At 47.7% G+C, this 25978-nt stretch overlaps 1 protein-coding gene across 3 annotated transcripts in view; it reads right to left on the bottom strand.

Annotated features, from left to right (window-relative positions):
- Positions 1-231: 231 nt before the first annotated feature.
- The window catches only part of SCN3B (sodium voltage-gated channel beta subunit 3), a 75513-nt gene continuing 49766 nt past the window's right edge, over positions 232-25978 (bottom strand). For all 3 annotated transcript variants that reach the window (XM_068242381.1, XM_068242380.1, XM_068242382.1), the window contains 4 exons: positions 23813-24041; positions 11628-11766; positions 9740-9833; positions 232-1134 (listed from right to left, as the gene is read on the bottom strand). In XM_068242381.1, coding sequence (XP_068098482.1) covers positions 9770-9833; positions 11628-11766; positions 23813-24041 — 432 coding nt within the window. In that variant the 3' untranslated portion in view covers positions 232-1134; positions 9740-9769. The remainder of the gene's footprint in view (positions 1135-9739; positions 9834-11627; positions 11767-23812; positions 24042-25978) is intronic.

The following is a 25978-nucleotide window of genomic DNA, read 5'->3' as shown; positions in this document are numbered from 1 at the left end:
GCCAAAAATTACATTACTGTGTGCATCTCCAGAGCCTGTTTTTAGCATTGCGATCACCGCAACTAAAACGCAGGTTGCTCTTTTCATTAGTCCTCTAATAAATCTGAAAATATTCCACAAGCCAATAACAAAATATGTTTTCAGTTATAAATTAAAATATCTGATCATTGATGCGCATTACGCAGTAAGGAACCCCCAATCCTTCCCATTGTCACTCATACACCATATCCATAGGTTGTCATGTGTACACGCACCTTTATTATTGTTCATTGTAAATACATAACACATTTTTACTACCCTTATCAAGTGTTTGGTTCAGTCATGTGACAGCTGATTAAATATACCGCCAGGGAGACGTCACCACCAAAACGCCACGAAAGCTGTCCTACGAGTATAACAGTCATGTCAGCCCATACTGGTCAGACTCACATCAGTAGTGAAAAGCAAGTGCAAAAAAAGGTGTTGTTGGGACACACGTGCGCTCGAAATGTGAACAAACCTTGAAGGGTGGTCGCTGTGGGTCACCAAACCTTTCATGTTCAGGAGATCAGAATCAGTCATGGTTGTGGATGTAGTGTCTGCACAAAAGAACACAGCACATCACCGGATAGTTAATGAGATGGGTACCACAGTTTTATGATTGTTCGGACATCGTAAAAGTGGCGGGCACAGAATGTCCCATCGTACTGGCAGTGCTTTATAACAACAGCTTCAATACCTCCAATACGTCTATGAGAAACCGAGAACGTAACCGGCAATATGTGTTGTTTTCACGGAGTCATAGCTGCTAGATAAATACATAATACTCAATCTTTTACAGAGAAGACCTTTCACAGCCACCGGCTATTAACCAGAATCCACACCTTTGCTCACATGGCATTTTGGCATCTTGGCTGAAAGAGTGTCCAAGTTCTCGTTCTTGAAAGGTTCCTGTAGGCTAGCCTCCAGAGTGTCCCTCAGCCGTGAATAACATTATATGGTACATAAACGTCAGTCCACAGAGCAGGTAAGGCAATACAGAGAGGAGCTGTGTAGTCTTGGAATACTTGGGACAAGGGGGTCCATATGGCTAACTCCTGTTCATATAGTGAGAGGAGGAAGATCTGTTGTCTTCTAAGTTTCTTCTTGGGCTTCCTAGAGAATGAAAACAAAGAAAATCTATGAACCAGAAACCCAGAAATGTTCAGAATGGAGGAGAGATAAATCATTATTATTATTATTATTTAGTATTTATATAGCGCCAACATATTACGCAGCTCTGTACAGTGTATATATATATCTTGTCACTAACTGTCCCTCAAAGGAGCTCACAATCTAATCCCTACCATTGCCATATGTCTATATTATGTAGTGTAAGTACTGTAGTCTAGGGCCAATTTTAGGGGGAGCCAATTGACTTATCTCTATGTTTTTGGAATGTGGGAGGAAACCGGAGTGCCCGGAGGAAACCCACGCAGACACGGAGAGAACATACAAACTCTTTGCAGATAGTGCCCTGGCTGGGATTCGAACCAGGGACCCAGCGCTGCAAGGCGAGAGAGCTAACCACTACGCCACCGTGCTGCCCACATCAAATCATGACGACAATCTATGGCATCTCCATTGTGTTAACCAGTTCACCTCCAAGTGTTTTTTACCCTAACGGAGCAGAGCAATTTTCACCTGTCAGTGCGCCTCCTTTTTATTCCCTAATAACTTTATTACTACTTCTCACAACAAAATGATCTATACCTCGTTTTTTTTTCGCCACCAATTAGGCTTTCTGTGGGTAGTACATTTTGCTAAGAATGCGTTTTAACAGGAATAACAAGAAAATAATGGAATAAATTCATTATTTCTCAGTTTTCGGCCATTATAGTTTTAAAATTAAACATTCTCCTGTGGATGAAACAACACATTTTATGTGCCCAGTTGTCCCGATTATTAAACCGTTTATAAATTGTCCCTTTCACAATGTATGGTGACAATATATTATGAAGGAAATATAGGTGTTATTTTTCTGTTTTGTTTTTTTTTTGGGGGGGGGGGGGGGGTTTGTCCGGTCCATGATTGCAAGCCCCTATGTAGTAAAGTTATAGTAATATTCCCTCATAAAATATAGATAAAAAAAAGCTGAGTCCCTAAAGGAACTATTTATGTATTTTTTTGCAGGAGGGCTTTAGAAGTGTAAGTTATGAATTTTATTGATATTGTGTATAAGGGTATGTATGTGCCTGTATGTGTAATTTTACTTTTTGGCCACAAGATGGCGGTAGTAAACACACTCGTGTTTTAGAGGAAGTTTTCACTTTTTTTTTTTTACATTTTACGGAACTGTTTCATGAATAGATGTGGCCGCTGACCGCGGTCATGTGCATTCATTCCAGGAATTGCGATCTTCCCCAATCATGGAACACGGAGTCCCGACGGGTAACGGCGGCGGGAGTGGCGTGCATACGTGTGGAACGGTGGTGGGAGCGAGCGAGTTATTAAAACGTCCTGTTGCCGTTAACAGGCTCAAACAGGACGTTTTAATAAGTCAGTTTGCCATTAACTGGTTAAAAAAACTGGCCAATCATACGGCAAGTTGACATACAGGTGAAACTCGAAAAATTTGAATGTTGAGCAAAATTTCATTTATTTCAGTAATTTAACTTTAATGGTGAAACTAATATATGGAATAGACTCATTACATGCAAAGCCAGATATTCCAAGCCTTTATTTGTTATAATGTTGATGATTATGGCTTACAGCTTATTATGGGCAGGGCCGGCCTTAGGTTTCCCAGTGCCCTGAGCGAAACCTTATTTTGGTGCCCCTCCTTCATCCTTTTCACGTGTGCACACACACACACATACGCACGCACACACAGGCCCATATGCAATGCACCTTTTCTCCTGAGTTACCTCCTAGGACAGTGGTTCTCAACCTTTTTTTGAAGTCCTGACACGTCACGCCAAATCCTCAGATCTCTGTGACACATCACATATGTATAATAGAATAATACTAATAATAACCAGGAATATTAATAAAAATAATCAGTGAGACAGTTAGGTTCCCCCCCCCCCCCCCCCTTGTAATGCTAGCACAGCGCCGACAATTTGCACCATGCATTATAGCCACAGTGCGCCCCCCTACCCCCAATAAAATGCCCTCACACTACTGTAAGCATAGGTAGGTAGCCAGGTATAGGTGCCCCCAGTATAGGATCTCATGTGCAGGTGCCCTCAATATAGGTAGCCAAGCATATGTGCCCCCAGTATAGGAAGTCAGGTGTAGATGCCCTCAGTATAGGTAGCCAGCTATAGGCGCCCCCTTGGAAGCCAGCGCCCTGAGCGACCGCTCCAGTCGCTCAGGTCAAAGGCCGGCTATGATTATGGGAACCCCAAAATCACAATCTCAGACCATTACAATATTGTGAGAATGTTCAATATTCTCGGCTCAGTGTCAGCCTCTAATCAGCTAATTCATCCAAAACGCCAGCAAAGGGCTCCTATTTCATAGATTAGTTTCACCTTTTAAGTTGAATTACTGACATAAATGGACTTATGCAAAATATTCAATTTTTTTGAGTTTCACCTGTATTAACCTGACTTAAAGAGGAACTCCAGTGAAAATAATTTAATAAAAAAAAGTGCTTCATTTTTACAATAATTATGTATAAATGATTTAGTCAGTGTTTGCTCATTGTAAAATCTTTCCTCTCCCAGATTCACATTCTGACATGTATTACATGGTGACATTGTTACTGTGGGCATGTTATGTAGCTGTTTCTAGCTGCTCTGGCTGTTACAGACTGCTTTAAACAGTTATTTCCTGTCTCTGAACATTGTTACATTGTGGCAGTTTGCCCAGAGTACCGCGGTATTCAGAGCCTCTTGTGGGAGGGGTTTCAGCACAAAATTAGTCACACAGCGCCCCCTGATGGTCTGTTTGTGAAAATCATTCTATTTCTCATGTAAAAGGGGGTATCAGCTACTGATTGGGATAAAGTTCAATTCTTGGTTGGAGTTTCTCTTTAACCCCCTTGGCGGTATGAAAAATACCGCCAGGGGGAAGCGCAACAGTTTTTTAAAATTTTTTTTTTTTTTTTATCATGTAGCGAGCCGAGGGCTCGCTACATGATAGCCGCTGCTCAGCGGCATCCCCCCAGCCCCGCCGATCGCCTCCGGCGATAGGCGATCAGGAAATCCCGTTCAAAGAACGGGATTTCCTGGAGGGCTTCCCCCGTCGCCATGGCGACGGGGCGGGATGACGTCACCGACGTCAGCGACGTCGGGACGTCATTGGGAGACCCGATCCACCCCTCGGCGCTGCCTGGCACTGATTGGCCAGGCAGCGCTCGGGGTCTGGGGGGGGGGGCCGCGCGCCGCACCGGATAGCGGCGATCGGGCGCGCGGCGGCGGCGATCGGGGTGCTGGCGCAGCTAGCAAAGTGCTAGCTGCGTCCAGCAAAAAAAAAAAATAAGCAAATCGGCCCAGCAGGGCCTGAGCGGCACCCTCCGGCGGCTTACCCCGTGTCACACACGGGGTTACCGCTAAGGAGGTTAAAGGGGTTCTGTGGGGGTTTACTAAGGATAAAAACCGCCACCTACCTAGGGCTTCTATCTGCCCCATGTAGCAGTAACGTCCCACGCTGTCCTTCTCCGTTCTGCCGTTCACCGCCGCCGGCCCCGGTCTAGCGCGACACGCCGTCCAACTGCAGCTGCGCGGCCATGCTCATTCCCGCCCGCGTCATCAGAAGCTTACAGCGCAGGCGCAGTACAAGAAAACTTCGTACTACGCCTGCGCAGTAAGCTTCAGAGGACGCGAACGGCAGCGCGCATTATTCAGCTATGCCAGGCGAATAATGCCCGGTGCCGGCAGCGAGGAACAGGGGGCGCGCCCCCGTGGTGTCCCCCGGTAGCCCTGGGATCAGTGAAAGGGAACATGGTTCCCGATCACCGATCCCTCCGAACCGCTCACCCGTGAGGCTTCAGTTCTTCTGCCCTGAAAAATTTCCGCATCCCCCTTGTACTTCCGCTTAGCGAGAAGTACAAGGAGGGAAAACAAAAACGAAGGTGGCCATCTTGTGGCCAAATAGTAAAACTACATCTACATATTTTTTACATTACAATCTACACATTAAAAATTAACTGTTTATGTCCCACACCAAAATATTACCCAAATAAAAAATTTATGGTAAGAAAAAAAAAAATTACAATAAAAAAAAAAACAAAAAAACCCCAAAAAGACATAAGGGTCTGAACTTTTTAAATATGCATGTGAAGGGCGTATACTACAAACGTGTTTTAAATTATAAGCTTGTAAATAGTGATGGACGCAAAACGGAAACAATGCACCTTTATTTCCAAATATAATATTGTCGCCATACATTGTGATCGGTGTAACGACTGTGAAACTTTCTCCGTGATCAGCGCACAGCGCGTGCGCTGACACGGCAGAAATCCTCCACAAGCGTATATTTGCAGGCACCCAGCAAAAGGTGCTACGCACCCGTAGAGGGAAATTCCTGTCAGCAGATGGCGCTGGGGAGTGCAGAGGAACCAATCCTCTGTACCTCCACAAGTGCCAGACAGGAATTGTACGAAGCGCAGAACGCAATCGCAAGAGAGGCGATTGCGAATGAGATTGAGCAAAGGGACAGGTTGTATGTGTGTGCGCCAATCCAGTCGCCACCCCGCGACAGCGCACACACACAACAGCAGATACGAAATAGGAACGTGATCGCGAGAGGTGCGATCGCCAGACGTGACACAAGGCAGATCAGAATAGAATACGAGGGTAGCAAAGGCACAGCAAATAATACAAAAAGGAGATACGGAAAATAACAAACGCTAGATACGAAATAGGAACGTGATCGCGAGAGGTGCGATCGCCAGACGTGACACAAGGCAGATCAGAATAGAATACGAGGGTAGCAAAGGCACAGCAAATAATACAAAAAAGAGATACGGAAAATAACAAACACTAGCTAACCGCGAACACCGCACTCATTCGCAACAGTGCACGCGGTTATGCGCGATCTCCACGTGATAAGCACAATAGAGACAAGCACGCCTAACTAACCATTAACAGACAAACATGAAACAGAGGACGCGAGCGCTTGCTTAACGGTTACCTCACCGAGCCTCCAGCAAGCGTAGCGGACAAGACACACACACGAAAACAGGGACAAACGAGAGATAGAATCCACAGCACTAGCGAAAAGTGGCTAGTGTGATCCAGGTACAGAGTAGCAGAACAGAAGGATCCCCAGCGCTAGTGAAAAGTGGCTAGCGCGATCCCAGGAGACAGAACAGAAGGATCCACAGCGCTAGCGAAAAGTAGCTAGCGCGATCCCAGGCGACAGAACAGAAGAGATAGCTGGTAGCAACCGCTGCACCAGCTATACTCCAAGAACAGAGATCAGAACCATTTCCTGTCGACCACTGTTGGGACAGGACAATGGCAACAGGCAAGACAAGACAGAACAGGCAATACAGATAATACAACCTGACTGGGCTAGAAGGGGAGCCTAAAGCAACCCCCAGGAATTAACTATACTAGATAGCAATGGCTGACACTCCAGCAGTGTCCATCAGGAACAGACCATGGAAAGGAAATGACCAGCAAAGCCTTCTGGGAAACATAAAGCTCTTATAGTGCCAGTCATCAAAGAAGGCAGGTAGGGGATTTGCATAACGAATGTATGCAAATTCCCCAGCAAGAGAACAGACCAGAAACTTGCAATGGAAAGACAGGTCTCTGTTCCAGAGACCTGCAGCCCACAGACTAGAGGAATGGTCAAACAGCTGTCTGCCTGTGCAGCCAGCTGAGCGGATCATCACAATCGGGACATAATTTAAATGGTATAATAACCGAGACATACGGGCAAATAAAATACATACCGTATATACTCGGATACAAGTCGACCTCGTTTATAAGTCGACCCCAATATTTGACCCTCATAAGCTGGAATTTTTCATTTTCCCGACCCACGCTGCCTGTAATTCCCCCATCCCCTTCCTCCCACCATCACCCACATGTTTGCTGCCTCTAAATCACCCCTCCCACCCACCATCACCCATAGGAGGTCCCTGACCCTGTCTCCACTGCACCCCTCCTTCCCACCATCACCCATAGGGGTTCCCTGACCCTGTCTCCACTGCACCCCTCCTTCCCACCATCACCCATAGGGGGTCCCTGACCCTGTCTCCACTGCACCCCTCCTTCCCACCATCACCCATAGGGGTTCCCTGACCCTGTCTCCACTGCACCCCTCCTTCCCACCATCACCCATAGGGGGTCCCTGACCCTGTCTCCACTGCACCCCTCCTTCCCACCATCACCCATAGGGGGTCCCTGACCCTGTCTCCACTGCACCCCTCCTTCCCACCATCACCCATAGTGGTTCCCTGACCCTGTCTCCATTGCACCCCTTCTTCCCACCGTCACCCAAGCATTTGAGGCTTATAATTACCCCCCCCCCCCCCCCACCATCACCCATAGGAGGTCCCTGACCCTGTCTCCACTGCACCCCTCCTTCCCACCATCACCCATAGGGGTTCCCTGACCCTGTCTCCACTGCACCCCTCCTTCCCACCATCACCCATAGGGGGTCCCTGACCCTGTCTCCACTGCACCCCTCCTTCCCACCATCACCCATAGTGGTTCCCTGACCCTGTCTCCATTGCACCCCTCCTTCCCACCGTCACCCAAGCATTTGAGGCTTATAATTACCCTCTCCCACCCACCAGCACCCAATGGGAGCCTCTGTATAAATGTCCTACTTGCCCTTTGTAATCCTGTGGCAAAGTGATCCCCATGGCAGAAGGCATCACCCCCCCATCAGTGTGCGCTGGTTTCTCTCTCCCTTCACTCGCGCTGACCTCTGTGCTTTAGCGTATCTCCGTCTTCTGACATCAGGAGGCGGGGCTACGCTAAAGCACGGAGGTCAGCGCGAGTGAAAGGAGAAGAGAGAAACCAGCGCACACTGATGGGGGGGGGGGGGGTGACTGCTTCGGCCGTGGGAATCACTTTGCCACAGGATTACAAAGCGCAAGTAGGACATTTATACAGAGGCTCCCATTGGGTGGGAGGGAGGGGGCACACTGGCATATTGGCTATAAGTTGGGAAATTTAGGACTACTCACGTAAAGGTCCACCCCCCCACTTTTAAACTTTGAGTCAGCCCTAAATTTCTCGACATATAGCCGAGTATATACGGTAGGTTTTAATTATGGTAGCGTGGATTATTTTAAAGCTATAATGGCCGAATACTGAGAAATAATGAATTTTTTCAATTTTTTTCTTATTAATCCTGTTAAAATGCGTTTATAAATAAATAATTCTTAGCAAAATGTACCACCCAAAGAAAGCCTAATTAGTGGCGGAAAAAACAAGATATAGGTCAATAAATTGTGATAAGTAGTGATAAAGTTATTAGCGAATAAATGGGAGGTGAAAATTGCTCTGATGCGGAAGGTGAAAAATCCAGCCGGCTGAAATGTTTAATAAACCCTGAAAATTTGGTGTTTCTAGGACTTACGGGGGCTTTGCTATTAACCACTAAAGTCTGCGGATTTTTACTGTAATGTTAAATTCAGAAAATCTGCATTATCCGATATGCGGTAATTTTAAGCCAATCAGAAGACTCAGAATGAATAAACCAATCAGAGAATGCAGAAATTTCTGCCTAAATCCCCATTCTCTGACTGGTTTATTCATTCCCAGTCTTCTGATTGGCTTAAAATTACCGCATATCGGATAATGCAGATTTTCTGAATTTAACATTACAGTAAAAATCCGCCGACTTTAGTGGTTAATAGCAAAGCCCCCGTAAGTCCAAATTTTCAGGGTTTATTAACCAGCTGAGCGGTCTGGACGAGCTCAGCTCGTCCAACACCGCCAGCGGCTGCCGCTCAGGCCCTGCTGGGCCGATTTTAATGAAATAAAAAGCAGCACACGCAGCCGGCACTTTGCCAGCCGCGTGTGCTGCCTGATCGCCGCCGCTCTGCGGCGATTCGCCGCGAGCAGCGGCGAAAGAGGGTCCCCCCAGCCGCCTGAGCCCAGCGTAGCCGGAACAAAAAGTTCCGGCCAGCGCTAAGGGCTGGATCGGAGGCGGCTGACGTCAGGACGTCGGCTGACGTCGATGACGTCACTCCGCTCGTCGCTATGGCGACGATATAAGCAAAACAAGGAAGGCCGCTCATTGCGGCCTTCCTTGTTTATTCTGGGCGCCGGAGGCGATCGGAAGATCGCCTCCGGAGCGCCCTCTAGTGGGCTTTCATGCAGCCAACTTTCAGTTGGCTGCATGAAATAGTTTTTTTTTTATTTAAAAAAAACCCTCCCGCAGCCACCCTGGCGATTTAATCAGAACGCCAGGGTGGTTAAACAGAATCTTGTGAACAAGATGCAAAAAAAAAAGTTTTCAAAAAGAAATATCCACGATTTCCGGCGGAAATCCGCCTACCGCACTTGTATTACCGATTTCCGCATTCCGATGCAGAAATGAAATTTCCGATCGGAATTTTGGAAATTGCATTTCCGCAAAATCTGAATGAGTATCCCTAGCTGTGGGGCACCCCAACTACTAAACTTTCCCTCCCTCCGACACAGGGGACTATACTTCAGATCAGGTGTGTTTTGTGGTTACACTTGTTATGGGGGTGACGATCAGGATGGGCACACCTGTTTTATGGCCCTTCTGAGAACCCAGACTAATTAGACAGCAAGACTTTGGTCAGATCCATCACATGATTCGCCTTAGCTGAACGTACCGTTACAGGTTTGTAGAATCGGCGTCAGTTTTACTCCTCCACCGGGACAGAACAGTTCTCTTTGTTTTCTGAAGGTATTGCTAGATAATCAGTGCTGTAGAGAGAAGCGACAATAGAGTTCAGTGTGTAGTTCCTTGTCCCTGGCTCAGGCCATGTCATTTAATCAGCCTCCACATTCTATTATTATCCGCTTGCTCACTCAGTCACCGCACAGAAATGATGCCACCCCTGATCCTCACAAGAAAAGGGAAGAGCACAAAACAGCTCTACATCAGCGACTCTCCTGTTTTCCATACGCACAATGAGCGGTAATCTGACTCCTAGTAACCTGCTCAGAAATAAATGGCTTTGAAATTGCTTCTCATTTTGCTGCAGAATCTCACAAATCACATTGTACAGTTCAGGTGTCCTTCTCAGCCTTGAAGCTCAGCTCTTAACCACCCCCACCCTGCCTTCCAACATGATATCTCCACCAAAACCCACCTACCTTCCAACCCAACATCCCCAAACCTTCCTTCCAACCCGACATCCCCGCCACAAACCCCCCTACCTTCCAACCCAACATCCCCAAACCTTCCTTCCAACCCAACATCCCCGCCACAAACCCCACACACCTTCAAACCAAACATCACCCCTACGCACACTCCTCGACCTTCCAGTCAAACATCATCAACCTGCCTTCTCACCCAGCATCCCCACCCTAACCTGCTAACCTTCCAACCAAACACCTCCAAGCATTCCTTCCAACCCAACATAACACACACACACACACCTCAAATTTCCAATCAAATATCATCAACCTGGCTTCCCACCCAGCATCCTCAACACAACTCGCTAACCTTCCGACCAAACACCCCCAAACCTTCTTTCAACCAAACATCACACACACCTACACCCACCTTCCTTCCAAGAAGACTATGGACATAGATTACTGGAACCATGTCCTGTGGTCTGATGAGACCAAAATATACGTATTTGGTTCAGATGGTGTCAAGTGTGTGTGATGGCTACTAGATGAAGAGTACAAAGACAAGTGTGTCTTGCCTACAGTGAAGCATGGTGGTGGGAGTGTCATGGTTTTGGGCTGCATGAGTGCTGCCAGCACTGGGGAGCTACAGTTCATTGAGGGAACCATGAATGCCAACATGTACTGTGACATACTGAAGCAGAGCATGATCCCCTCCCAGAAACTGGGCCACAAGGCAGTATTCCAAAATCATAACGACCCCAAACACACCTCCAAGATGACCACTGCCTTGCTTAAGAAACTGAGGGTAAAGGTGCTGCACTGGCCAAGCATGTCTCCAGACCTAAATCCTATTGAGAATCTGTGGGGCTTCCTCATATGGAGGGTGGAGGAGCGCAAGGTCTCTAACATCCCCCAGCTTCATCATGGAGGAGTGGAAGAGGATTCCAGTGGCACCTGTGACGTCCTAGTGTCCTCCAGGCCCAAAGAAGTTAAGGCAGTGCTAAAAAAAATTGTTGTGGCAAACAAGGGGCATGATTCACTAAGACAAATAGCACGCCTTATCAGAGTAGCATAGCGAACTTATGCCTGCTAATTGGCAATGATGAGAGCTCCACCCGTCCTGCCCTGTGTTGAGTTATTTTGATGGGACAGTAAATTTACACTGTTATACAAGCTGTACACTGACTACTTTACAGAAATGTGAGGGGTGTCCTCACTCGTGAGATACTGTATATCAAGTAGAACAACAACATTAATATGTTATCACGGAAGTGCATTTATTAATCACTTTGGTCGCTTCTTTTGAGGTCTGCAGTAACCCAAGTCATGCTGACTTCCTTTTGTACATCATTCGTGGCTCTTCGGGTGAAAATGAAAATACAGAAAATGGCTGAGCCCAAAATACAGAAATCTACTTACACGCTTTCCTGAGTCACTTCTTCCGACTTAGAGATCTTCCTGTAACAGTAAACCACCTCTATCAGCAGCCACAAGGTGAGGAACGCCAGGAGGATGTACATCATGATCTCCGAGAGGACGGAGGTGAAGTCTTCATTGGCTGTAGGAAGTGGTGCACAAAGGTTAGCAAGGACAACTCCGCCAAAGACGGTGTGGATAATTCAGCTCACACATAATTCAGTCATTACACCTGCATCAGGAGCAGTATTATTATCATCTCTTTGACCATCAGTGATGAAGACATCATTACTTATCTCCACAAGATTGCCAGGAGGGTTTCAAAGACCAGACTTGAGACCAACAACAGGACAAAGATGAGCCATCTCTGGGCTGACAGGAACACTGCTGAAAAGTGGTTCCAGCAAAGCGAAACACTAGGCCAGGGGTGTCAAACTCGATCACGCAACAGGCCGAAATCTAAAACCTTGTCTTAGTCGGGGGCCAAATTGTTTATCAAGATTTAAAGGGAACCAGAGATGAAGCACCCTCATGTATTTTACCATGTATATCAGTGGGGACATTAGAGAAAACACCAACCCTGCCTTCTGTTTCATTCTAAACTGCACAGCTTGCTTCTTATCAGCCCTGATAAAATCCCGACTGAGCATTCAGTCTGGCTTTGTTCAGGAATATTTATAGCTCAGTCTGTGTTCTCTCATGTCTTTTCAAGTCCAAGCCTGCCCCCTGCTGGATCTGCTCAGGAATCATTATAGCTGAGTCATTATAGCAAAGCCAGACTGAATGCTCAGTCGGGAATTTTATCAGGTCTGATAAGAAACAAGCTGTGCAGTGCAGAATGAAACAGAGAGCAGGGTAGGTGTTTTCTCTAATGTTCCCACTGATCTATATGGTAAAATACATGAGGGTGCTTCATCTCTGGCTCACTTTAACATTTATTGAACAGCCTCAAACTAAGTGTCGTAACTATAGCGACCATGGAGGGACAGCTCCTCCCCTTCTGCAGAGTAGCGCAGTAGAGCAGTTTAATATTTACCTGCCCCAGCGCTGCTTCCACAGGAAAGGATCAAGGTGAAATATGGTCCAAGGCAAGATGCCAATCTTCACTTTCCTATAGTCTTTTTGGTAAGCTGAGGTGGTGGAGAGGTGGGGAGGGTGGTTACCAGCCACACAAGTTTGAATATCATTAAGGGGCCCTATGGTAATTTTGCTGAGGGGTCCCATGAGTTGTAGCTGCACCACTCCTCAAACTGACAATGTTTCAACCAGAAGCACCATCACCGCCTGTGTGCAGGCCTGGATTTACATCTCAGGAGCCTATAGGCACAGATGTCCTGGCACCCTAGACTCCGCCCCCCATGCATGCAGGCCTGGATTTACAGCTCAGGAGCCTATAGGCACAGATGTCCTGGCACCTTTAGACTTCGCCCTCCATGAACCCACAAACCCATGGTCAACTGCACTGCTAGAGTGCTGGCTGTCCCAGCTTTCACCTTCCCCCTACTTTCCCTGCCTGGCATAGGTAGCCACAGGTACCCCTTGTTATTAGGTAACAAGAAGTACCCTCAATATTAAGTAGATAGAGGTGCTCCCAACTATTAGGTAGCTAGAGGTGCCCCCACTGAAGGGAGATCTCATCAGTGGAATGCTGAGAGCTGCGTGAGTAAGCTCTCATTTAGTCTTTTCTCGGGACTCTGCATAGATAAGGCAGGAGGAAGGCATTTGGGAAGGGGAGAGAGCTGCCTTTCCATCATCTGACACCTGTAGGCACGTGCCTACAGTGCCTTATGGTAAATCTGGCCCTTCCAGTGTGCTCCTCTGGAGGGGAAGGCAGCGTGCTGTCAGTCTTTTACCGCTTACAATGATGCACATTTGAAGCTCTGGAGGGCCACATAAAATGGCAAGGAGGGCCGCAGTCGGCCCGGGGGCCTGGTGTTTGACACCTGTGCACTAGATTCGTGTTTATGCAAAACTGCAGCAGTCCTGGAGATTGCCGTTGGTCCTGTGATGAAGATGGCAGCCAAGTCTCAAAGAGTAATGAAGTTATGCATTGGATTAGGCCTATTTCACACAGGAGGCTATTCTACAGCCTGTCCGTTACATGCACCGCCTGGGCGCTTGCTGGATTTCAGCACGGGCATTGGCAAGGCGGGAACCACACCGAGTCACATCCCTGCCCTGCTGGTAATCACAGCAAATGTCAAACACGTGAGGTGAGAATTACTACCATTCTGCTCAGTGGCCGTCAGATAGGAGCTGGGCCGGAATTTATAACTCAGAGGCCCGTCTGCACAGGCGTCCTGGCTCCCTAAACTCCTCCCCTGAGCACAGGCCACACCCCAAGTAAAAATATTCGGAACTCTAATCCCTTCCTTATGTCACTAACTGTCCTTAGAATTTTACACTCTAACCAATGTCTCATGCAGGGACGGATCTAGAACAAATTGCGCCTGGGGCAAGGTCAGGTTTTGGCGCCTAAACTGCCTTTCCCTATCCAGTTTTGGCGCCTAAAGGTCAGGTTTTGGCGCCTAAACTGCCTTTCCCTATCCAGTTTTGGCGCCTTTTTAAGAATTCAACAAACTGCGCCTGGGGCAAGAGACCCGCTCGCCCCCCCCCCTAGATCCGTCCCTGGTCTCATGTCATCCTTAGCGACACGAGACAAGGATTAGGGGGTAAGTGCATAAGGTTAGTGATATGAAGCTTAGAGGGATTAGATTGTAAACTCCTGAGGTCAGTGATCTGAGGAGATAGGCCACCTCTCCCACATAAGGCGCCTGTAGCCACATGCCTGCAGTGCCTTATGGAAAATCCGGCCCTGGATAGGAGACTGACCTGCCCAACAAGCGTATAATTCAGGCTCCTATCCATAGGAGAGAGGCCTAATGCATCGATTTCTGTTCCTCATAGACTGATACCTTTCCATCGGCAGGTTGTCCACCCCATCAAGACTAGACTAAAGGGATACCCATACATCTACAGATGTATGGGCAGATCGACCAAGAGACCGATCTCTCTCTGATTGAATGTGATTAGAGAGAGATCTGTCAGCTGCCCATACAACGCAGGCCAATTCCAAGGGCCGGGCCGAGGCAGAGGCGAGAGAGGCTCCAGCCTCAGGGCATAGTTTAAGAGGGGGCGCACAACTCATTTAGCTATCACTCCCCTATTGTGTTTGAAGCAGAGAGAAATAAGACAAGGGATACATGGCAGTGACTGCAAGCCAGATTACTTGAGATGAAGGTGTTGGGGGCCCTGAGGAGAATCTTAGTGTAATAGCAGTCAGCGTGTGACGGCTGGGGTGGGAGGGATGGAGGGGCGCACTTTGGTGTCTCAGCCTTGGCTGCTGGAGGAACTTTGTCCCGGCTATGCCGAATCAGCCTAGTGATGCCTCCACCGGCGCTTGCCTGATCCATGCCCAAGCAGTGTAAATTCTCACCTGCCCCGCTGGCGTTACTCCCAGCCCCATACGCCATTACCCCAGTGTCCATCGTTACCGTGAGCGCCACCATGTGGTGTGCATGTAAAATCACACACACACCTGGTGCCACATGGGGTGACAGCAGAGGAGGCCAGAATCCATGCCACACAGACACCGGGCGGGGGGAGGACATTCTACTCTTGGGGGAATAATGTCGGAGGTCCGTCACTTATGTCGATCATCGCTATATCCAACTGCGTCACTGCCGGGCACCCAATGGACCATGTACGGCTGAGATTGTCCATCATGATCGAATGATACATTTAACTTCTTTGGCCCGATTTCAATGGAATCATTGAATGGCATGCTTGTTTCTGCACCAATTTTCATCCAATTTGATAAAATCATTGAATCGGATTGTCGGTCGGCCGCAAAATCGCTAGATGTATGGGCACCTTAATAATGTTACTTTGTCTCCATCTGCAATCTAAGGAGTACTGTAGGGGGGGGGGGGGGTCAGAGGAAAAAGAGTTGAACTTACCCGGGGCTTCTAATGGTCCCTCGCAGACATCCTGTGCAGCCACTCACCGATGCTCCGCCCCCTGCAGACATCCTGTGCCTGCGCAGCCACTCACCGATGCTCCGCCCCCTGCAGACATCCTGTGCCTGCGCAGCCACTCACCGATGCTCCGCCCCCCGCAGACATCCTGTGCTCGCACAGCCACTCACCGATGCTCCACCCCCCGCAGACATCCTGTGCCCGCGCAGCCATTCACCGATGCTCCGGCCCCGCCTCCGGTTCACTTTCAGAATTTGTAACTTTAAAGTTGGAAAACCACTGCGCCTGCGCGGCCGTGTCCTCGCTGCCACTGACGTCACCAGGAGTGTATTGCACAGGCCCAGTATGGTTTCGGTGGTTTTCCAACTTTAAAAATCGCAAATTCAAGAAGTGAACCGGAGGCGGGGCCGGAGCATCGATGAGCGACTGCGCAGACACAGGAAGTCTGTGGGGGACCATTAGAAAGCTCGGGTAAGTTCAACTCTTTTTCCCTCTACCCCCTTACAGTATTCCTTTAAGGCCGGTTTCACACTGCATATTGGCACGTACGGTGAGGGGACCAACGCCAAAATCAGCCTTCGGAGATTACTGTTTTAATACATGGTAATCCCCGTCTGGCTGCAGACCAATTAGGAAGTGACGCTCTCTAGCGATCACTTCCTGTGGCCGAATCTATGATGTGCGCGGAAGTGTATTGGTAAAATAGGCTTCCGTGCATGTGCAGCACATTAAACTTGTGGCTGTCATTTTAAAGCTTGTGCGTCGCTATAGACTTACATGAATTTCGGTCTGCCGCATGTCGCCGCAGGAGCCGCACGGTAACATAGGTACGGGCTCACGTTTTATAGAGTACTTCTGGCGCTGCGCACCTATGGCTTGCCTCACTAAACAGTGATAACTCAAATATAACACCTGATCACCCGCAGGGGCTCAGGGCAGGACGAGTGCCATTGCCAATTAGCAGGCATAAGTTCGTAGCGCTCGCTATGCTACTCTGATAAGGCGTGTTAACTTTGATAACGTGTGATATCTTTGATCAGGTGTGATATTTGAGTTATCACGGTTTAGTGAACTACCCCGTAGACTTTCACTGCCCTAACGGTAAGCTGCGGTAAAATGCCGCACCGCGCCGCGCCAGTGTGAAAGGGCCCTCAGGAAAACCCACTGGAGTAGTGGCATCACATTTTGTCCTCAAGGACATGAAAAGGAGCCGAAGTACGCAGAATTATGGCTCCAGTCCTGAGAAGCTTTAATGGATGTTTACAACTAAATAGCTGAATGCAATCAAAGGCTCTCAGGAAAACATTTACTCTGCAGATAACGGGCAGAATCATTATCTACAGCAGCTTCTCCATCACACCCCAGAAAGTAGAGAGAATTTAAAGCTATCCTGTACTGATCTGCATAATCACAACTGGTGAAGACCTGCTTACCGCCCAACTGCAAGCATGCCCCTCCCCATGTGACCTCTCTGTCTCCTGCACTGCTGCAGAGGTGAGAGAGGGGGTGTGGCTAGACTTCCGTCCCTCCCTACGGTAAAATGCCCTAGGGTGTCTGTGCATGAATACTTTCCCTATCCGTGTCCGCCGATTGCTCCGTCTCCACGCTCTTCCGCACATACACACGCGCCCACGTGCAATATGCCAGCAACCATGCGCGCGCGTGTGTGAGAAAGAGTGTGACGACAGCGGCAGACACCGACAGGTAAAGTATTCAGGCACGGACACATTCTATTTAAAGGACAAGAGAGAAGAATATTGAGGCTGCCATGTTTCTTTCTTCTTAAATAGAGTCTGAAACCTTCTAAAAATCCTCTTTTTATTTGACATTTATTTTCAGCAATATCAGCAGTGCTAAAACGCTGCATTCCCGCGGCAGAAATATGTCATTAACCCCCCCCCCCCCCCAAATCCCCGGGGCAAAATGTGGGGAGCGCTTCCTGGTAGAGGCAGAGCTTTGTGCTGTAGCTCTGACGTTACTCACGTCAATGGCCTCGATTCATAAAAGTGCCTGCGAGCGGGGAAAGTCGAGCGGGGAAACACCGCTGTCGGTATTTCCGCCTTCAGGGTGGTAATTCATAAAAATTTAGCTAGTTGTGACAGGCGTGCGGAGATACTCCGCTGTAGGCAGGCGTTAGGCTGTCGGGAGACATGCGGAAACAGGAGAAGCAGGCGGAGTCCCTCCGTGCGGTGTTCTCTCTGCAGCTGCTTGGGAGGTCTGTCCCATTCACTGCACTGTATTCCGCACGCTTCTCGCCACATCAGAGGTAGCGGTAATACCCGTCCGCATACCGCTACCTCTAATCTTTATGAATTGACATTTGTTACTTTTGCTGTGATAATCACCGCGCAAGGCGGTGATTTATCACTCTGCTCGTGGATGTCGGCTTTTCATGCGGAAAAAGCCTTTATGAATACAGATTTGGCTGTGTGGTCGGTAAAGTGAGCCGTTTTCAGCATTTCCTCATGCGGAAATGCTTTATGAATCGAGGCCAATCCTGCTGATCGCCGCCTCTCCCCGCCCCTCTCAGTCTTCTTTTACTCAGAGGGGCGGGGAGCGGCGGAGATTGATGCTAAGGCCTCATTCACACCTAAAATTGAAAACGCAAGTGTTTTGCAGTTTTGAGCGCTTCCCCCCCCCCCCCCTCTTAGCGCTCCACTGAGCGCTGCGTTTCTGGTAAAAGCACTTTTCTAGAGCGGTTTTGTAATTCACTCCCTGATGCAAGTCAGGAAGTGAACTCTTTGACCCGGGAAATAATAAATACAATCGTTGCACAAAACGATTTTGTGAGCGTTTTTCCTATACCTTCCATTATAGCAAAAACACCCCAAAAATGGTACAGGCACCGCCAAGCCCACCGCAAAGCATTCACAAGGCGCTGATATGAACCTTCTCATAGAGATTCATTGCACAAGTGTTTTATGGGTGATTTTGAAAATCACCTGCGCCTGAAAAAAGGGCAAATATGCCCTTGGTGTGGACGAGTCCTAATGGAGGCAGAGCGACAGCTGCCTCCCCCGGCAGGAAAATCCACGACTTGGAATGTCGTGGACTTTTGCCCCGGTATTTGGGGGGTTTTATGACATCGTTTAGTCACTGGAATGCAGCGTTTTAGCACTGCTGCTATTGCTGAAGATAAATGTCTAATAAAAAGAGGATTTTTAGAAGGCTTCAGACTCTCTTTAAACAATACCAGTTGCCTGGCAGTCCTGCTGATCTCTTTGGCTGCGGTAGTGTTTGAATCACACACCTGAAACAAGCATGCAGCTAATCTAGTCTCACTGCAGTCAGGGCATCTGCTGCATGCTTGTTCAGGGGCTGTGGCTAAATGTATTAGAGGCAGAGGATCAGCAGGATAGCCGGGCAACTGGTATTGCTTAAAATGAAATAATTATGGCAGCTTCGATATCCCTGTCACTTCCGCCATTTGGGTGAACAGCCGGGATCAGATTTTTTTCTGCTTCAGCTGACCCTGGAAGCAACATGATCGAAACCAGCATAAATGTTCTTTTTTTACAGCACATTTTTCCAAAATCTGACACTAAAACAGGACAGGTAAGCCAAAGAAGTAATTTCGAATTGGATGATTTATTTTTTTTAGTTAATATGGAGTTTATCCCACTCTAAAGCAAACCTGAACTGAAAATTAAAAGTCAAAATAAACATACACATACTGTCCACTTGAGCCATAGTGAAACATGGACATTACCTTGCCCATCAGTTGTCCTTTTAGTTATAACTGACAGCAACTGATATATTTAATCTCTGACAAAATCTTGTCAGAACTGGAAGGAGTAGTTGTTAGGAAAACAAAATGGTGAGCTTCCGAGGGAAACGGACAGTGAGGTAAGTATGTAATATTCATTTGCAGGTACATCATGTGTTTGTTTTGAATCATTATACTCGGTTCAGATCCACTTTAAAGGAAATATCCCCGGAGTTGTTTAAAAAAATAAAAATACTAATCCACTTACCTGGGGCTTCCTCCAGCCTGTGGCAGGCAGGACGTGCCCTCGACGCCGCTCCGGAGGCTCCCGGTCTTCTCCGGTGACTCACCCGACCTGGCCAGGCCGGCTTCCTGGTCGGGCTACTCCTTGCGCTCCAACGTGCGTCTCACGCGGTCGCACAGGCGCAGAACTACTGCGCCTGCGCAGTACATCCTGGAGGATGTCCGATGACGTCAGTGCGACCGCGTGAGACGCACGTTGGAGCGCACAAGAGCCCGGCCTGGAAGCCAGCCTGGCCAGATCGGGTGAGCCACCGGAAAAGACCGGGAGCCTCCGGAGCGGTGTCGAGGGCACGTCCTGCCTGCCACGGGCTGGAGGAAGCCCCAGGTAAGTGGATTAGTATTTTTATTTCTCCGTGAGCCCTCCCTTTAAGCTACGATTCCTCAGACGCCTCTGTTTCTTGCCGTGGTATAAAAGCCGGGCCTGTCATTAGGAATGTACATTACACAGGTGAGGTTATTAGTTGTAAATTGCCTAGGCATGTTGTTTTTCAGGGTGAAATGCCACATATAAGAAGCTAGAATGGCAATTCCTTCCCGCGCGCCGCTTCCCTCCAACGCCGGAGTCACAGCTTGGCGTCAGGCTCGAGTGACTTCGTTTCCATGGTTAGGTTAGTACAGATAAGCTCTATAAAATGTCATAATTAAATTCTCTGCCACCCACACTTCCTGCAAACCTGAGCGTTCAGCAGAGAGTGAGGCAGCCAGCAGGAAGCCGCCATTATCCCAGAAATAGAATGTTCCGTCAGAGGGGCCACTTCCTGCGACGATTGAAGAAAGCACAGCCCCTCCCACACGGTGGGATACTCTCATACTTGCAGGGGCTTATTTCTTAAAGGACCACTAAAGTGAAAGGTATGTGGTGGCTGTCATATTTATTTCCTTTTAAGCAATACCAGTTGCCTCGCTATTCTGCTGATCTATTTGGCTGTAGTAGTGTCTGAATAACACCAGGAACAAGCATGCAGCTAATCTTGTCAGATCTGACAATAAAGTCAGAAACATCTGATCTGCTGCATGCATGTTCAGGGGCTATGGCTAAAAGTATTAGAGGCAGGATCAGCAGGACAGCCAGGCAACTGGTATAGCTTAAAAGGAAATAAATATGGCAGCCTCTATATCCCTCTCACTTCAGTTGTCCTTTAACCACTTAAGCCCAACTCGATGAACATTCTCATCCAGTTGGGCTGCGTGCACTCCCGCGCCCGCTCCCGCCGCCGGTCGTTAGCCCAACGATCAATGAATGAGATTATAAATCCCATTCATTGATCAAAGTCAACCCCCCACCCCCCCGAAAAACCGACCGCCTCTAATCAGAGGCTGTAGTTTTTCTAAGTGAAAAAAAGTTTCCTATCTTCCTGGGAGTGAGATCGATCGCTCTCAGGACTTTTTGACTGTGGCCATCTTGTGGCCAAATACTAAAACTACACCCACATCCACTTATTAAATAAATACATTTTTAACATTTAAAATTAGCTGTTTACCTCCCACATCAAATATATCCAAATACAATTTTTAATAATAAAAAAAAAAATTACAATAATAAAAAAAAACAAATAGTTACCTAAGGGTCTGAACTTTTTAAATATGCATGTCAAAGGAGTATAAGGACCGGCTGATTATTATATGATCTGTGCTGCATGGGCTCCTCAGCCCGCAGCACAGATCAGGTTTTAGGCAGGGCGATCAGACTTCCCCCCCCTTTTTTCCCCACTAGGGGGATGTCCTGCTGGGGGGGGTCTGATCGCCGCCGTCTACTGCCGAGCGGGGGGGGGGGCTCTCCTCAAAGCCCCCCTCCGCAGCGCTTTTCCCCCTCCCTCTCCTTCCCTCCCTCTCCTCCTAAGGGTGGCACAGGATGGCGATCAGTCCTGTACCGCCTCTGATAGGCTTCAGCCTATCAGATGCCAGCGATCCCCGGCCAATCAAAGGCCGGGGATCGCGATCTCCTTTACGGCGCTGCTGCAACAGCAGCGGCGTGCGATGTAAACACCGGGGATTTCTTCCCCGCGTGTTTACATTTCGCCTGTGAGCCAAGATCGGAGGCTCTCCGGCTGTTAAAGGAGACTCCCTCCATGAACTCACATGAACGAGCGGCCGTTTCCATGGAAATAGCACTGCGACCAGCCGCCGTTGGCTGGTCGTTAAGTGGTTAATATAATTTTTTTAATTATGGGCTTGTAAATAGTGATGGACGCAAATTGAAAAAATGCACCTTAATTTCCAAATAAAATATCGGCACCATACATTGTTCGGCACCATACATTGTGATAGGGACATCATTTAAATGGTGTTAATAACCGGGACCAATGGGCAAATAAAATACATGGGTTTTAATTACGGTAGCATGTATTCATTTCAAACTATAATGGCCAAAAACTGAGAAATAATGATTTTTTTCCATTTCTTTCTTAATATTCCTGTTAAAATGGATTTAGAATAAATGAATTCTCAGCAAAATGTATCACCCAAAGAAAGCCTAATTGGTAGCGGGAAAAACAAGATATAGATCAATTCATTGTGATAAGTAGTGATAAAGTTATTGGCGAATGAATAGGAGGTGAAATTTGCTCAGATGCAAAAAATAAACAACCCTGTAGGCTTAAGTGGTTAATGTTTATCTTCATGCTAGTTGAGATTATCTCATTATCATCTCTCTATAGATAACCATGGAAGCTTGCGATTACATTTTGGCATGCGTAAGGCTCGGTTCACACGGCTGGATGGATGACAGAGGTCCAACAAACACACTTAAATGATACACGAGGCGACCTAAGAAAAAAAACATTTTACTCATCTGAGGCTTCTTCCAGCCCTTAGAAGTCTATCAGTTTCCACACTGAAGTATTGCTGTTCTGCAGGCAACAGCTGTCTCCTCCGTAAGATCGCGATCCGTGGCTGAGTTGTGGTCTTCTGCACATGTGGCAGTGGCTGGATGCTGTAATGGTTAAGAGCTCTGCCTCTGACACAGGAGACCAGGGTTCGAATCTCGGCTCAGTCTGTTCAGTAAGCCAGCACCTATTCAGTAAGAAGTTCTTTGGGGGAGACTCCCTAACACTGCTACTGCCTATAGAGCGCCCCCTAGTGGCTGCAGCTCTGGCCTAACACTGCTACTGCCTATAGAGCACTCCCTAGTGGCTGCAGCTCTGGCCTAACACTGTTACTGCCTATAGAGCGCCCCCTAGTGGCTGCAGCTCTGGCCTAACACTGCTACTGCCTAGAGAGTGCCCCCTAGTGGCTGCAGCTCTGGCCTAACACTGCCTACTGAGTGCGCTCTAGTGGCTGCCTTGCAAGCGCTTTGAGTCTGACAGAAGAAATGCGCTATATAAAAAAAGGAATTAGTATTATGCGCTTCTCGTGAACACATTTCTGACGCTAGGGGAGCTCTGTGCTTGTGCAGTTCACAGAGACCTGAACTGTGGAAGCGCAGTAGGGCCACAGGAGCGCGATCATGGGAGGCGTGCGGCGCGCCCGTGCAGAAGACCCGGACTCAACGGTAGGTTGCGATCTTCTGCTGCCTGTAGAATGGCGGAACTTATGGCGTGTGGCACCTGATACATTTCTAGGAGCTGGAAGAAGCACCAGTTGAAGGGTTCCCACTTGAGCTAACCCGCATGCAGAAGCGCATATAATGACAGCCTGCATTGCTGCTGCATTTTTCGGAGGTATATGCGAAACCGCATAGAGTTAAAAAAAGATACAAACTGCACTACTTTCCTCACAAAGCAAGCGGTTTTCAATCAAAATCAATGGCTAATTTAAAAAAAAAATAAAAAATAAAAAGCTAGTCAAAAACGTTCTGCAAAATTTTAAATATACACCAAACAAGGTGGGAAAGTTCCAACAAGCCATGAGGGCCTCCACTATGTTCCCAGAGCCTATCCCCATGGCATCCTCTAGGGCCAGGGCGCCCATCTTCCAGAGGTCATACAATAAGTGTGGTCACCATGACTCTTCGAAAACAATGTAACCACCATGACTTACCCCATTCAGAACCAGTGAACCAATAACACCTGTTCTGGAGGGAGTGCCCCAGTATCGGAGGGAGGAAGGGCAGTAATCTAGCACCCCCATATCCCTGGCTCCAGTGTAGCTGCAAGAACTGCTCACGTTATGGTTACACCTTTGTACAGTGCCAGTGTTACCGTCCCGGCATCACCTACAAGCTGAGGGCTCTTCCTTGTGAAGTTCCTCAACACGTTTCTTACCTGCTTCGGTGACAATAAGATCGATGGTTACGCTGTTCTGAATCGAGTGCTGATGAGCCTCGAAGTGCAGAGTGCGGTTAACGTGACAGAAATATTTCCCGGCGTCCGTGATGGTCACATTCTGCAAGATGAGCGAGACGTCCTGGAGGTCCTTGCTCCCGATCCACAGGAGGCGGCCTTTGAACTGACTCCCGAGTGTCTCTCGAGGCTTTCCATCATATCGGTAGATCTAGAGAGAAGTGAGTCTGAGAATTACCAGATAGAAGCCATCTCCAACCCTCGTAAGACGGCATTGGCCTCAGTAGAGACAGTTCACCATCAGGAGAAGAGAAAGCCGATGGGGGGGGTAACAGGAAAAAAGGGCACCGCAAGGGCGATGCATTTATTGTTAATACGGCGCCCAAAGCAGAAAAAAGGGCGCCCAATAAATATCGTTAACAACATGAGAACATTAAAGTTTTTGAAATAGGTTATCGTTTTAGAAGCTTGCAACGTTATAGTTTTTGTCATATTATTTAATCTGCCTGTACAGATTTTACGTTATCAAAAATATTAAAATAAAAGGGTGTTTCTGCAGGGGGAGTGGTTAGGGTTAGGCACCATCCAGGGGGAGTGGTTAGGCACCATCTGGGGAGGGGTTAGGGTTAGGCAACACAAGGGGGGGTTTGAATTAGGCACCTCCAGGGGGGTGGTTAGTTTTAGGCACCACCAGGGGAGGGTTCTGTGGGAGAGTAGGGTTGGGTTAAGCTGTATTGTTGAATTACGTAACGATTTTTACAGTTAATATTTTTTCGTTATCCATTCCTGTCTGTTTTAAAGCGGTATTTATCGTTAACCAGTTTTGTTAATGATGTTTATCATTATTGAGATTTTGTTATCCACCGGCGCCAATTCCTTACCCAGCCGCGCCCATTTTTTCATGCACCCCGATGGAGGGGATAAGAGTTCCAGTGTGAATGCTGACATTGTTCACCATGTATGCCCAGCCAGAGGCACTTATAGTCAATTCTGATTGGCCCAATACCAATCAGCATTTTGACACTATGATAGATAGCAGGGGTCCCTAATTAATAAATCTCCTTAGAGATGAAAGTATACCTGACCTGAGACAAAGCTACCTAAGGGCCAGCACAGAGGTATATTCCTGCTGGATCCACATACCTCTGTGTACTGTCTATTTCTCTCCACGTCCCCCCCGGTCCAGTAATCACTCCTTGAAAAATTAAAATTTTGGCCAAAGTCAAGCCTTCAGACAGGAAGTGGCGGGCTTCTTCCTATCACCTGCCCATTCCCTTCTCTTAAAGTGGATACGAGATGAAAAACTAACTATAACAAGTAACTTGTCTATATACAAATCGTATTATTAAGTTTAGATAGTTTACACAGCAAATCCATTTTCAACAGTATATGATTATTTTTTCCCGAGAGAGCAGCCATGTTCTGCTTGTCATCATTACACACAGGCAAGCTGCTCTGCATCTCCACCCCTCAGCCTGTGAAAACTTCACTCCCCTCTCCTCCTTTCTCCTCCCATTTCCGTCCCCCTTGCCTCTAAAATCTCTAGATGGTAACACCACCTCCTCCCCAGACTGAGTTCCCATGAGCACTTGCTACTTGGCACTCAGAATGCCTGGGCGCTGGAGGAGCTGTGGGTGAGGCTTGTTACGTTTATAGGGGATTGGGGTATTAAAACAAAAAACAAAAAAAAGTATTTGGCTTGAGGAATGCCCTATAAACTATATGTAAGGGACACAATTATGCAATGAGTAAAAGATTATCTCGGATCCACTTTAATCGCAACGCGATTTTTCCTCTTCCAGCACTTACTTGCACGTTGTGGTTTTGTGTGAAGTGCTTTTCTAAGCGCTTTTGCGGAGCGATTTGTTTTTTCACTTCCTGACACAAGTCAGGAAATGAACTCTTTGATCCGGAAAAGAATAAATACAATGTATTTATTCTTAGAAGCGTTGGGGAAATCGCTACACCAATCGCTTTTTCAAGCGCTTTGCGATGTCCCTGTACCTGACATTATAGGCAAATCACCCCAAAAATGGGACAGGCAGCGCTTTGATGAGCGGCTCGGAATGGAACCGCTCAGATGTGATCACTCTCATAAGGAATCATTGCACAAGTGCTTTTAAGGTGATTTTCAAATTCGCCGGCACT

This window comes from Hyperolius riggenbachi, chromosome 6, assembly GCF_040937935.1.
Source record: "Hyperolius riggenbachi isolate aHypRig1 chromosome 6, aHypRig1.pri, whole genome shotgun sequence".
Classification (NCBI taxonomy): Eukaryota; Metazoa; Chordata; class Amphibia; order Anura; family Hyperoliidae; genus Hyperolius; species Hyperolius riggenbachi.
This window is presented reverse-complemented; position numbering and strand designations above follow the sequence as displayed.